This window comes from Camelus bactrianus, chromosome 20, assembly GCF_048773025.1.
Source record: "Camelus bactrianus isolate YW-2024 breed Bactrian camel chromosome 20, ASM4877302v1, whole genome shotgun sequence".
Taxonomy (NCBI): Eukaryota; Metazoa; Chordata; class Mammalia; order Artiodactyla; family Camelidae; genus Camelus; species Camelus bactrianus.
In genome coordinates this window covers 13,234,243-13,249,155 of record NC_133558.1, presented here as the reverse complement: position 1 = coordinate 13,249,155, position 14,913 = coordinate 13,234,243, and the positions used below count along the sequence as shown (strand labels likewise).

At 43.3% G+C, this 14,913-nt stretch overlaps 1 protein-coding gene across 1 annotated transcript in view; it reads left to right on the top strand.

Moving 5' to 3' along the window:
* MBOAT1 (membrane bound glycerophospholipid O-acyltransferase 1) overlaps positions 1-14,913 on the top strand; it is a 75,801-nt gene that overhangs the window by 45,167 nt on the left and 15,721 nt on the right. The window contains exons 5-8 of the mRNA XM_010974256.3: positions 5,758-5,813; positions 8,157-8,211; positions 9,700-9,883; positions 11,677-11,869. Coding sequence (XP_010972558.1) covers positions 5,758-5,813; positions 8,157-8,211; positions 9,700-9,883; positions 11,677-11,869 — 488 coding nt within the window. The remainder of the gene's footprint in view (positions 1-5,757; positions 5,814-8,156; positions 8,212-9,699; positions 9,884-11,676; positions 11,870-14,913) is intronic.

Genomic DNA, 14,913 nt, shown 5'->3' with positions numbered 1-14,913 from the left:
GGGAAAATAAGATCCCTGAGTGTCAGATGTGGCTCGATGCTGGCCGGCCTGCTGTGATTGGTCGGCTCTTTTGACACCTCTAATGACTGCATTGTCTCATTGTACCATCGTAGCTTTACCAGGACAGAGAACTTAAGCGCTTTAGGTCCAAAGATTAAGGTACCAGAGGTAGGTTTTATTGGAATGTTGCTCAAAATGGAGTTTCACTGAATGTTTTAGAAACAGGTTATTTTTTGGTTGGGAGTTGGTATGGAAAATAGAAATGGATGAGTGGGTACCATTTCTGGTAAATTGCCCGACGTATGTATCAGAAGGCATTGAGTGCGTGTGTGTGTGTGTGTGGTGGGGAGAGTGGCACTGTTGTATCTTTTTACTCCAAACACATCTCCATCTGCCTGTTTTCCCCTTACTTCATTTCCTCCTATATTTCTTTATCCAAATTACACTAACAATTTTAGGTTCAGGAAGAAAAAACTCATTTTTGAAAAAAAATGAAAAAAATTCACAGGACAAAAAAGAAGTGGCCCTACCTCAGCCACGCTGGACTCGAACTTTGGTTTCAGATTCGTCACACAGTTCCCGTAAATTCAAGGGCAGGGGCTCTGACTGATGGGTGTGTAAACATCCAAAGACAGGGCCTGCTTCTCAAGGGCTGGGTGAACAGTACAGCTCAACGCCGGTTGCCTTTGAGGAAGTCCCTTGGCTGCATGAAGGCGCTTTTCTGTGTCCTTCCTTTGCTGTACGATGTGCTTCTATCTCCTGGGTTTTGTATTTTTGCCCCCCCCCAAAAGCATGAATTACAATCATAAACCAATAAACATGTCTTCAGTTATATCATGTTTTGATTGAAAGGCAACATGGATGGTGTTTGAGTTTTATCATAAGTCAGTGACTATGGATTTGACCCTGGAATCGCGGTACCTTGTGCAGTCTAAGCTTGGCATCTGCCCTACCCACAAGTTCAAACAAATGGATGGATGAGAAAGCATTCCGAACGGAATTCCTCTAAGCAGAAGCCTCTGGTGCTCTTCCTGTGCCCGCAGGGAAGTAAGAACGTAGGAGGACTCTCTCCGTGTCCTTTTAGTGAGCAGGCTGTAGTTCTAGTTGGTGGATTTGAGATCTGCTTTTCCACAAGTTATCCGTATGCTGTGTTTTACAAACCCATGATCACATGTGTGGTTGTTTCTTATTTAAGTTGCTAGAAACGTCTTCAGATGTTTAAAAGAGTGTATTATTGAGAATACTGTCTGGATGATGTGTAACAATATTTGACCCATAGCTTTTTTTTCCCCCCGCAAAAGGGGATATTTTTTCCTAAAGAATGACAACAATATGTTCTTACATGTGCTCACAGGTGCAGATTTCATACTGAATAATTGTTTTTTAATTGACATTGAACTAGATATTCAGTACAAGGTATTGCCTCCGTCAGGTTCTCTGAGAAGCAGATGCCAAGGTGGGAACAGAAGTATGAGATTTGTTGAGTGAAATACCTGGGAGGGAAGACCAGGAGGCAGCTGGATGAGGCTGGGGGAGCCATCGGGTTGGAAATGCACGTCTGAGCCCTGAGATGGGAGAGGGAAGGGACGAAGAGATGTCCTGGGACTGCAGTGCAGGGCTAAGAAAGTTTCAGCGAGTTCAATGATAAGTCCTCGGGCTAGAATTCCGTGGCTGGGGAGCACCCTGCCTTGTATGGAGGGGCCGCTGGGTACCGTGCTGCACTCAGTCACTGGCCGAGAGCAGCCTCAGGGAGGTGCGCGCTCAGCACTGGAGCCGGTCAGTTACGCTCCCCCAGCAGCTGATCTGAGAGTGCCCACTGTTTATGTGACTATAAATGCTCTTCTGAACATGTGCCTAATTATGGAACACATGAAATCTAACCTCAGAAAGAGGAAAACAAATCTTATATTTGTACGGAGAAGGGCAGGCTACTTCCATGACAGATTTCCTTTATTGTTACATCAATCTTTTAGGCCCTTTTAAAATGAAGTTGTGGATTAAATCAAATGTAGGAACTTGGTTTGTAAATTGCATAGTCATCAGAATGTGTGGCCTCAAGTTACAAAAAAAAAATTTGCGTCAGGCCTGTGTAAGGAAGGCTAGGACCTGAGGTCCTGAGACTGATTCCTGAGACTTACAATCTTACAGGAAAAGAAAAAGACAAAAAGGCTTTGGAAACAAAAACAGTCATATTTGGGAACTACCTTGAATGTGAAGCTTAGGATGAGTCCCTTTCAAGAAAACTAGTTGTCGGCATCTGTTAAGCATTCTGGGTCAGAGGTCTTATTGAGTATCGGGAAGATGAGCTGCAAAGTTCTATTGGTCTGTCAGACCAAATTAGTCTTTTTTTTCAATTGAAGTATATAGTCAGTTACAATGTGTCAATTTCTGGTGTACAGCACAATGTCCCAGTCATGTGCATACATACATATATTCATTTTCATATTCTTTTTCATTAAAGGTTATTACAAGATATTGAATATAGTTCCCTGTGCTATGCAAATTAAAAAATTTGGTTTTTTAATCCGTTTTTATATATAGTGGCTAATATTTGCAAATCTCAAACTCCGAAATTTATCCCTTCCCACCCTCTTTCCCCCAGTAACCATAAGATTGTTTACTATGTTTGCAAGTCTGTTTCTGTGTTTCTGTTTTGTAGATGAGTTCATTAGTGTTCTTTTCTTTCTTCCTTTCTTCCTTTCTTTTCCACACCTAAGTGATATCATAGGGGTTTTTCTTTCTCTTTCTGACTTCCTTCACTTAGAATGATGATCTCCAGGTCCATCCATGTTGCTGCAAATGGCGTTATTCTTTCTTCTGGCTGAGTAGTATTCCATTGTATAAATACCCCACATCTTCTTTATCCAGTCATCTGTCGATGGACATTTGGGTTGCTGCCATGTCTTGGCTATTGTGTATAGTGCTACTGTGAACATTGGGGTGTATGTGCCCTTTCAAATCAGAGTTCCCTCCGGATATATATATGCACAGGAGTGGGATTCAAATTAGTTTCATAGAAAGTTTCAATGGTCCTTATTTCTAAAACCCAAGCCTCCATGTTTTGGAAGCAGGGTTTTTTTGGCCTCCCCCCCACCCCCAAGATAAGAGTGTGGTCAAAACCAGTGCCAGCTCTGAGCATGTCTTGCTGCCATAGAACAGCCACTTTGGTGGCTCCCTTGTCTGCCACACCCATTTCTCCCCAGTCAGGGCAGAGCACCGCTGCCCCTCCCTTCCACAGTCAAACTCATTTCCCCTTCTCTTTGCCTCACACAACATGAGGAATCTTGTTTTCAATGCTGACCATTGAGCTTTTGCAAATAAGATGCAAAGTTGAGCGTTCGTGTTAAGATTTCAAAGGGCGTTCGTTGGTTCTTTTCTTTAATATAGTTTATCTTATCAGTTTATATTGATAGTGTAAAATATCACATGCTTATTTTAAAGAAATGGAAAATAGAATGAGAACGAGAGGAATTAAAGAAGGGAACGGGCTCATAGAGAGGTGGCTGAGTGCAGCTGACCTATCAGCTTCGGCCTAAAGGTGGTTTGTGTCCTGTCCCATCCTCCCGCACCTGGGCCTGGCCTGGGCTCAGGGCACAGAGGCTGTGTGGCATCCTAGGGTCATCCCAGGGCTGCTGGTCATAGGATGCTGACCAAAAACCTCAGCCTTCTATGCAAATGAGCCATCAGTCCATATGGGTCAGAGGCAGCAAATTGAGTAAGAAGCCACCAGAGCAGAGATTATAAAATCAGGCTAAACCAAGAAGGTTTGAAGGAAAGGATGGTAGTTGGGTAGGGGGATCTTATCTTGTCTCATTGGGCAGAAGTAGAGCTATTAAAGGTACTAAACTAGGCTAGATGATTGGAAAAACAGGCGCCATTGTTAATTGCAGCTTTATTGAGCTATAATTCACATACCATATAGTTCACCCATTTAGGGTATGCAATTCAGCAGGTTTTGACATATACACAGAGTGAACTCAGAGAGCGCAACCATTTACCGCAGTTAATTTTACAACACTTTCATCACCCCCAAAGAAACCTGTATGTGGTAGCTGTCACCCCTCATTTCTTCCCAGCTCCTCCAGCCTTAGGCAACCAGCAGTCTACTTCATTTCTCTGTGGATTTGCCTCTTCTAGACATTTCAGATAAATGGAATCATACAATATGTGGCCATTTGTGTCTGGCCTCTTCAACTCAGCATAATATTTTCAAGGTCTATCCACGTTGTGGTGTGTGGATCAGTACTTCATTCTTTTTATTGCTGAGTAATATTCTATCAGATAGACATATCACATTTTATTTATCCATCCACCAGTTGATGGGCACTGGGTTTATTTCCTTTTGGGCTGTTATGAATAATGTTGCTCTGAACAGGTACATACATGTTTTTGTGTAGACATATTTTTATTTCTCATGGGTATGTAACTGGGAGTGGAACTGCTTGGTCATACAGTAATTCTACATTTAACCTTTTGAGAAACTGCCAGACTGTTTCTCGAGTGGCTGCACCATTTCTTATTCCCACCAGTGATGTAGGAGGGTTCCGGTTCTCCACCTCCTGGCCAGCTCAGTCTGTCTTTTTGATTCTAGTCGTCCTAGTGCTTATGAAGTGGCATCTCGTTGTTTGGAGCAGCATTTCTCTGATGGCTGATTACTGTTGAGCATCTTTTCATTTGCTTATTCCCCATTTGTATATTTTTTGCTTTAGATCCATCGGCCATTTTTCAATGGGTTATTTCTGTCTTTTTATTGTTGAGTTGTAAGTGTTCTTTATATATTGTAGTACAAGTTCCTTAGCACATAATGTGATTTGCTCATATTTTCATGCATTCTGTGAAATGTCTTTCCACTTTCTTGACGGTGTGTGTCCTTTGAAGCACAAAAATTAAGTTTTAATGACACCCATTTAATTTTTTTTTTTCCTTTCTTTTCCTTGTGCTTTCGGTGTTACATCTAGGAAGCCATCACCAACTCTAAGGTCATGGAGATTTATGCCTGTGTTTTCTTCTTAGAGTTTTATAGTTGTAGTTCTTATATTTAGGTCTTTGACCCATTTTGAATTCCTTTTTGTATTCTTATGTGGCTTTCTAGTTGTCCCATCACTGTTTGTTGAAAAGACTGTTCTTGCCTCCATTGAATTACCTTGGCATCCTTAGGCTTTTATTTGATGGCTTTTTTCAAATTAAGATTCATGTTACTTTTTTGTCACTAAGTGGTTTACTTACAAGCAGCTACATTTTACGAACCTTTTACTATGGGGTGATTGCCTTTAAATAGAACAAAGCATATTAGACCAGATTAGGATGAAGAAACCAAACTATGTATCCATCCAGGTGGAACCAGGGCACGGGATTAGGTGTCTCCCACACCAGAGCTGCTTGCACTTAAGCGTGCATTTGAATTCCCTGGAGGTCTTGTTAAAGCACAGGTTCTCATTTTCTGGGTTTGGAATGGAGTGTGGGATTCCAGCGTTTCAAACGAGCTCCAGGTGGTGCTGGCGGCGCTGGTCCTGGAACTGAGCCGTGAGCAGCAGCGTAAGGGGGGCTTTGCAGTGCGACCTGGTTGTGCAGCGTTGTTACAGCTACTGATTTAAAGTGATTTGGAAGGGAAATAAAAATTGTTTTCAATTCAGTGTTTTTGTATTTATTCATTTTCAAGATGAAAAACTACCGTGCTCAGAAATGGAATAAAAGATTTCCTTTTTCCCTCAGTGGCAAAACCTTGCCGATCTTGACTATTTTCTATCTTCCTTTTAGGCCCCTGATGATTGTCACTCAGAAGATCACAACCTTGGCGTTCCAAGTTCATGACGGTGAGAAAAACACCCTCCTCCTGGTTCTAAGAGTGAGCCTGACATTCAGGGCTCTTCATGAGGCCCAAGTCCAGACACGGGCTGGCAGATCTTGCTGTGTCTTATAAAAAAAATTTGCAGCACGCTTTAATCACAGCTTTTTACTTTCCCAGCTATTATTTCCCATTTCCCTGCTGAATCTGGAGCGTTGAGTATTGACATATTTGCATTGAGAACAGTGGGTTTTCTGTATAGCTTTACAGTGTTTTAAATTTAAGTTAATTTGTGGCGCTCCTGCCCTTCCTTTCCCAATCTGTTAAGAAGAAATGGCATCCTTTTTCTTTGGTTTAATCTCTGAGATGCTTATGAGGTAATAAGAGTAAACAGCATTGGCTAGTTAACTTTTTTGGGGGGGGGGCTTGGAAAATTATCTAATGAAATCAGCCTGACCCTATAAAAAGCTGGGAGGAATCTTCTGTTTGTAGAAAACTGAACCTTTTTTCTCTCAGACCCTTCCTGAAAATGGCCAGAAAGTGTGATTATTGCCACTGTTAAAACTGAGTTACACTTCAGCTGGGCAGGAGATTTCAATACGGGCTTAAGAGATGCCAGATGCAATTAAAAGTCTGTTCTGCGGATTTGACTGCCTCTGGCCCATGCTTTCCGACTGTTGAAATTCCCTTGTGTGTTGACAGGTTGAGAAGATTTTACCTCTGCTAGCAGGTCTTCTTGTTTATCCTTAAAGCTTGGAAACTGATTTAATTTCATTTTGACCCTGTTTATTCCTACTTCATTCTTGGTGATTAGTCATTATGTAGAGAATGGAGTAATTTTATTCCGAGGATGGTCTTTCTAGGGTGACCAATGCTCTTGCTTTGCCCAGAATCGAGAGTTTCCCAGGGTCTGAGGTTTTTTAGTGCCCAAATCGGGAAAGCTCTGGGCAGAGCGGGGTGAGTTGGTCTGTGTTTCTGTACCTGAAAACCATCTGGTAGTGGCTCTAGACGAACATAAGCAACATAAATCGATGGCTAATATCAATTTAATTTTGGGATTGCTAGAGCTGTATGTACTATTTGATAAGATCTTAGAAAAAAGTGTGACTTTTTTTTTAACATTGCTTCTTGGTTTGGTTTTGTTTTGAATACATAGGCTTTTTGACTAAATTCACTTTTTAAAGCATTCTCAGTTTACCCTATTTTGGAGGAAACATTGCTTACATGAAACAAAATGTTTACTTGCCTTTTTCTTTTTTTTCTTGTGTGTAGGAGGAGTAAGTAAATTCCACAAACACTTTGTCTTCTCACCATAATCAGTCTTAGCTGAATATGTGGGTTTAAAGTCAACCTCCTTTGCTTTTAAGGTGACACTTGGGTTTCCCTGACCCTAAGTTAACATACACATTTTATAGGAAGCACAGATGTGATCTGGTTGGGAGTTCTATGGCATGGATGGGGTAGATTGATTGATTGACTGACTGATTGATTTAACACCTTTATCGTTGTATGGTTCCTGTACAGTAAACTACACATATTTCAGATGTACAATTTGATGAATTTTGATAAATGGATACACCAGCAAAACCACTACCACAATCAAGATAGCTAACATTTCCATCACTCCCTAAGAGGCGCAGTTTTCAAACTCTTGATTTATCCCTTCCTACCCACCTTCCCCTGGTAACCGTGAGTTTGTTTTCTGTGTTTGTGAGTCTGTTTCTGTTTTGTAGATATGTACATTTGTGTCCTTTTTTTTTTTTTTAGATTCCAGTATAAGCAATATCATATGGCATTTTTCTTACTCTCTCTGGCTTACTTCACTTAGAATGACCATCTCCAGGTCCATCCAAGGCATGGATGGGTTTTAAAAGAAGACAGATCTCCTGACAATCGTTTTGTGTGTCCCCTGCATTCAGGGTGGTGTCTCCTGTTCTTTTCCTTTCCCTGCCCCTTTCCAACCATCCTCAGCGTGGACTGGCGTCTGCACCAGCGTAATCAGGGAGGGAGTTAAGCTGGCACGGGCTGCAGAGGCAGGCTTGTCTGTCATGTAGCAACAAAAACATACACAGCGTGTTAGGAGTGTATGAATGTGGAGGGTTCCCCGGGATCCGTGTTCATACCGTGCGAGTTAAACAGGGGTCACCCTGGAATTCTTCGTTCTTCGTAAGAACCAAAAGTGACTTTCCGCCTCACACTTGTGTTTATGGGCAGCCCTTTGATCCAGGGCATTTAAAAAAATGGAAAACGAGGACACTTTATGGCTTATGAAACAAAAATCACTTCTTTCAAGTAAGTTTTATAAGCTCCTTTTAGGATTAGTTATCTACATCACTTCAAACATCTTATTTCTAAATATTTCTTTCCATAGGACTAGGCCGAAGAGCTGAAGACCTTTCCACTGAGCAACATCGACTTGCTGTAAAGTAAGTTGAATTTAATAATCTATTCTCGAGCCCTTTGGGTATCAGTCCCCAGAGATCCTCCTTTTTTATATCTGCTTATTGACTCCATTATATGGATGTAATACTGATTTTTTAACGAATCTGCTTTTGATGGACACCAGAGTTGTCTACCAGTCTTTGGCTCTGATCAGTGGTAAGCCACGATAACCTTGTTCATAGGTCATTTCAAATGGGTTTGGGTGTAGCTGTAGGATAGATTCCCAGACGTGAGAGTGCTAGACCAAAGGGTAAATGGCTCTGTAATTTTGTTAGTTTTGTAGGATTCTCCTTCACTGGGGTGGTTCTGTCTGTTTTTTTCGGGCATGTGTCTGGGGGTCTCTGAGAAAGGGTTAATGATCAATGCACATCAGTAGGATTAAATCCCGGCATGAAAAAGGAAGTGGGGCTGGAGAGAGAAAAATGGGCTGGGGAACAGGAGGAAGCTACAGGCTGAAGGGGGACTTTGGCCAGTGTTGACATGCAGTAGACAGGGCGGGGGTGGGGGGTGTTGGAGAGGGAGGGGGGCTGTGTAGAGTGGGAGGCTAACAGTGATACAGGAATTGGGAGTGGCATGTGGCACTCTGGGGACAGTGGTGCAGCCATGGTGGGGGTTCCCACCGGGATGTGTAAGAGAGGGTCCTAGGTAGTAGGGAGATTGAGTGCTTCATCCCTTCCTGAAGGAATTGGGACCTGGAAGCAATGCAGAGAGAACCACTGGACGGTTCTAATGAATCAAGTTCTTTGCTAAGCACCATGGGGTGTCAGTTCTCTAGGGCATAATTCCAGTGACTGGTTAGCCATAGCATCTTAGGGAGCTTTTCCCCACAATTCTTTCCTGCTTGCAGAGTATGCCCTTTAAAATGCCATTAAAAACACAAGACAGAACTGGTCTCTACAGAATGTTTTCCTGCCACGACCCTTGTCTGCTGTCCAGGACCTCGTGCCTGGATGCCAGAGCAGATGAGAGACTGTACAGTGATAGTCCTGTGCGGCCTCTTCAAATGGAAACCGGTTCCACGCATCATTTGTTTTGCATTTATTTTGGCAGTTGGGAGGGAGTTTTCCCATTTCAAAGCATCTGGACCCACTGGTTCCCACCCTGCCTTACTTAGCTTTATTGCCTTCACTTTCTCGGGTAGACAGACAGCCAAGGTTGTGGAGAAAGAACATTTATATCCCAGCCCCTGAGGTGCCTTTGCCCCAGTCCTGGTCCTCCGCGGTTATAGCTGTGCTTGGCCAGCAGAGGGCGCCACGGAGTGCTGCGCCTCCCCTGAGCCACTCACCTCATGAACGTCCTTTCAACTAGATTTCTCTCTTAGGCGGACTTTTAAAGAAACAGAACAAGGAAAGATCACATCACGTTTAACAAGCTACGGAAATAACACCTGTGTTTATGATGGGCACATTTGCAAACATGAAAGAAAAATCAAAGACTGAAGACTCTTCAACTTTTTCACTTTATTTTCGCAGAGCAAAACCCTCCTTTTTGGAATACTTAAGCTACCTTCTCAACTTTATGAGTGTCATAGCTGGCCCTTGTAACAATTTCAAGGATTATGTAGCCTTCATTGAGGGGAGACATACACACATGAAATTGCTGGAAGTGAACTGGAAGGAAAAAGGTTTCCACAGCCTGCCAGAACCTTCTCCCACTGTAAGTTTTTAGTGCTAAGTATTGACTCAGAGGTCCAGAAAATAGAGCTTTGCTGCCCGGGCTGACTGTCACTAAACACAGTTCTAATTAAAAGCCAAACACCTTACCAGAAAGCTTGGCTGATAACTTTTCCCCCTATTTGTTTTAAAACACCAGTATTGGTCTGTATTTGCCGTGGTTCTCTGTGTTGGAGCAACAGATGTTTATTTCACAAAGGAGCTCACTGCCTGGGAATATTGAAGCAACTCATCCATTAGCCAACCAGCCAATATTTAGTGCCTACGATGTGCTCAGCATTGGGCTAGTTAACACATTCAGATTTATGGGCATTTTGTCTTAATGAATAGAAATTCATAGACAGCCAAAGGATACTATGTCACAAAAGGTAGTGGGGGAAAGAGTGGGGACCAGAATAAATGTGCTTTTGACTGAAGAACCTGCTTCTGGCAAGGGAAACCAGTTTTACACCCGCATGCTTGGTGCTTGCTTTTATTGACGTCGAGAGAGTTCAAGATGTTTTTTGAAATCATATTTTAATTTTAATCTGAAATGTATTCATCTCAAATTTGTCAGCATTAGGGTAACTCATTGAACTTTGTCCTTGAGTTCAATTCATTCAGATCAAATATCATAGATTTAAGGGAAATTTGTAATCAATTGACGGGATGGAGAAAATTGGAAAAGGGGAAATTGAGAATAAGTTATTTAAAAATGCAAACGTCTGGGCAATCTTGAGTATTTGAAAATGTAAGTGACTGATTAATTAAGCATGAATCTTCAGAGCTTTGACATAGTCGGGTCCTCGCACTTCAGGGTGAGTCTGGGCTCCAGCGGCTTTATTGACACAATCTAAGAGTAAGGTCGCCGTGGCTGTGAGACGTCAAAGTAACCACAGGCGTTTCTGGGCAGATTCTGTCGCAGGAGTGCTGTGTTTGTTTCACATGCTTTTATTTGAAAAATGATATTATCAGAGAGTCTTCACATCACTCTCCAAGGAGACGCTTGCATTTCTGTGCACAGAGATTGCTAAGCGGTGAGGCTGCATTTTGGCTAAAGACACACCGATGGGGGGGCCTGGCACGCACAAGCTGCTGCCCCCCTCGGTGGTGTCATAGTGAATCGTGGTGCGCACTTAACCGGGAGCCCGGCACTGTTCTCAGTACCTTGTGAATACTCACGCGCTTCAGCCCCAAGCTGCCCCGTGAGGGAGGTGCTATTGCTGTCACTAAATTACAAATCAAAGCAGTGTGTTTATAAAAAGTCGGGAGCTGTAACTGTTAGCTGGCATTCCCTGAAATGTCAAGGGGATCGGGCAGAATTAGTCCAGCCAGGGGAATTAAAAACCTCAGTGCATCTTAACTGCAGAGCAGACTGCATGTAAACCATCCTGAAGGGTGTTCTAAAGTTTTCCATGACCTGCCCACATCCTGGCTCAGACGTTGACTCTCCCTAGCTAAGCCTGGGTGCTCCTGGCTGGCAATTCAAACCCATTTCCTGGGCCCTGCCTGCTGCAAAGTGGAAGGCCAGTGGGTCTGTCTTTCTGATGGAAGATTGCCACCCTGGAAGGTTATTGATTTCTCTTACGTTTTGGGAAAGGAGACCTCCAGCCTCTCGGTAGAACCTGCTGGTGAAAGTTGTCTTCTGTTGCAGATACACCCTCAGGGTCCGAGGTGTATCCTGCATCGGACTGCAGCCCGTCACGCAGTCTCTGCCGTCAGGACGAATGCCTCCCACCACTCCTTCTGGAAAAGGCTTCTGAATGCTCACCCTCATTTTCTGCCCCCCGTTTTCAGGGAGCTGTGATACACAAACTGTGCATGACCTTGGTGTCTCTCCTGTTGTTTCTGACCCTCACAAAGACCTTCCCTGCCACCTGCCTGGCTGACGACTGGTTTGTTCACAGAGCAAACTTTCTGGCTCGGCTCTGCTACCTGTACATTGTCATGCAAGCCTCGAAGCCCAAGTATTACTTTGCCTGGACGTTAGGTGAGTTCCACGGAGTGGTGCTACGTGAGTGAGGGGAGGGGCCTCCTCGGGTGGCTTGGCCAGAGCCACGTGTGGATCACCTAATCAAACCAAAAAAAAAAAAAAAAAACAAAAACAAAAAACCTGTACCTAATGGAAGGCAGCATAGCCCTCCCCGTCCCGCCATCCATACGCTCAATTATCCATGATCAGGAGAAAAGAAATCCTGGCTGCTGTTTAAACCCAAAGTTAGTAACAGATGTCAGAACCTGGAAGCTGCTGCTTCTACCAATGAAACATGGCTATTGAGTGCAGGGCCAAGTTCGGGAAAAGCTCCAGACTGATCTGGATTTCTTGTAATTTTTCTGGGTTGTCCATAAGACAAGATACACACTGACTTCCTTTTACTATCACGTGTGCTAATTGCTACCTTAGGTTACACTTTTTAAGACATTGTGGGTTAAGCTTTATGCCTTAGAAAGAAGCTGACTTCCAAGTGGTTTTTTCCGAAGGTAGAAAGTTGAACTTAATTTGGTTTTATCACACTGTTTTTTTCCTGTGAGATAACTTTAGTCAACTTTAAACTTTTCTCTCTTTCCTTTTAAAGAATTTTAGACTGGGAAAGCTTCAATCTATGCTAAAGTGAGCCGTAAACCCGCCTATTTACTTACCAAGAACGGTAAAGTATTTGGATAAGGCGGGGCCGGCGCATCTGTTTACGTGGGGAGCCCTTTCGGGAAGGGACGTTTAACACCTTAGCAGAAAGTGACCGGGGCCTGACGTCAGAGAGCGGTGACTTGGCCCATTAAGTCTGATAGATTGTTGGACTCGGTTCCTAGCGCCTAGTCCATATTCCATCAGCGAGGGCAGGGCACTTAACTGAGTTCCTCTTCTCTCGTTTCATGCTCCCAGTTTTTTAGCCCTAAAATCAAGTTTGTAGCTACTAAATTGTTTTTTTCACCAGCTACTTTTTTATTGTGGTAAAATATACATGACATAAAATTTTCCATTTTAACCGTCTATAGTGGACAATTTAATGGCGTTAGGTTCATTCATAGTGTTGTGTAACCATCACCACCATCCATCTCAAGAACTTTTTCTATTACCTGAAACAGAAACTGTTCATTAAAGTCATAACTCCCCATGTCTCTTTCTCCCCTGTTCCTGGTCCAAATTATTTTTAGGCTTACTTAGTTCTTTATTTTTTAAGTGGCAGTACTGGGGATTGAACCCAGGACCTCGTGCATGCTAAGCAGGCACTACACCACTGAGCTGTACCCATGCACCCACCCAAATTATTTTTAAAGGTTGAAATGTTCAGAGGTAAGTTCAGTCCAGGGCAGTGTTTGTGTAACACTTGATCAGAGAGAGACTGAGAGCTTTTCTAAAATTCGCCACGTGGGAAATTGTTTCTGGTCACATTCAGTTTAATTCAGGGAGTTTTGATTGCCAGGCTCTGTGCTGTGGGGAACTCAGAGGTGAGACATCTCAGTCCTCAAGATTGTTCCCCTGTGTGGCAACACAGGTGAGCCCACCAACCAGGCGACAGGCGTCCCGGGCTGTCCCAGTGGCAGGATCACAGAGGAGAGGATGTACATGGACTGGCCCCTGGGGGAGGCTCCCGGAGTCTCCTGGTATCTGATTCCTTTTTCTGCAGATGCTCTATTATTTAAAACTAATTTCCTTAGTAGGTAGGCATTACACCTGCTCTGGATGGAACCCTACTTGGAATAGCGGGCATGTTTTTCTATGTGAAGTAGCATTTTTGCTTTGCTCTAAACTGTGTGTGTGTGTGTGTGTGTAAGTGTAACAGAGACTCTCTCACTCCTTCACCACCCTCTGCTTCTTCACTCAGCCTCCTTTTCCTTCCCCGCTCCCCTTCCCGCTCCCGCATTCTGTACCCCAGGGCTTAAGGGCTGGCTTCTGGACTAAATCAGCTCCTGATTTAAGGTGGAAAGAAAGGCCATTCCATGGTCTCATAGGCAAAGTCTAACACGAGGCGGGTCGTGCTGGCGGGTATCTGGGTGGGAGGGGGTGTCTGGCATCACCATGCCACTTGGGGAATGAGCCCAGGTACCTGGAGTACAGAAGTAGCCCTTTCTGTGGATAGCTCTCTCATGGACTTACCTCTTTGTCTTTTCTTTGCCCCCCTCCTCCCATTTCTGTATTGTTTAGGGTAGCTCCCATAGAAACAGTTCATTAATTTGCGTGGCCTCAATTTGAAGTTGGTTTTAGTTTAGATTGCATGGGCTGGCCCGAAATTAACCTTTGTATCCTTTATGAATAAAGAAGCAGTGAAGAGTGCAACAGGGAATATTTAAGCTGCTTAACCGAGTAATTGTTTTATCCATCTCCTTAAAACACCGTTTACCTATAATTGATGTACTAATTATACATAATTATAAATTTAATCCTATAGCTGGCCTCCTGATGCATCTCAGTGAAGCTGCACTGTGTAAGCCTAGTTCTGGTTCTATTTCTATTGAAAGAATATACTCCCCACCCCTCCCCAAAAAAACCTGAAAAAAAGAATATGGCTATTTTCTCTGAACTTAAGGCATAAGGCTGATTGTTCCTCTCCTACTAATTAGTACTAGTTAGTGTGGTCAGTTTTAGCCCAGGCTGTGTTCTCAAGATCACAGATTCTAAAATACGGGTGTCCAAATTAATTTATCTTCAGTAATATGTTAGAGCCATGCAGAATGCGAGCAGACAGCTTTGGACGGAGAATCCCTAAGGCAAAACCCAGTCCTGGATACACAGTAGCAGAATGTGCTGAAGGGGCGGCAGGAGTTCTCACGTTGTCAGATGCGGTGGTTCTGAGAGTTGCCGCTTCTGGTTCTCCATCGTCCCCCTCTCTGACGGCTGTGGAATGAGGGCTAGTCTTCAGATTCTGGCGTTGTCGACCCGCTGAGTGATCTTCATGTTAACATCACTACTGAGCTTTAGTCCTCTTAGGAGCAAGATTGGGGCGGTGGTAATAACAACACCACCACTAATAATAATAATAATAATAATAATAATAATAATAATAATAATAATAATAATAATAATAATAATAATAA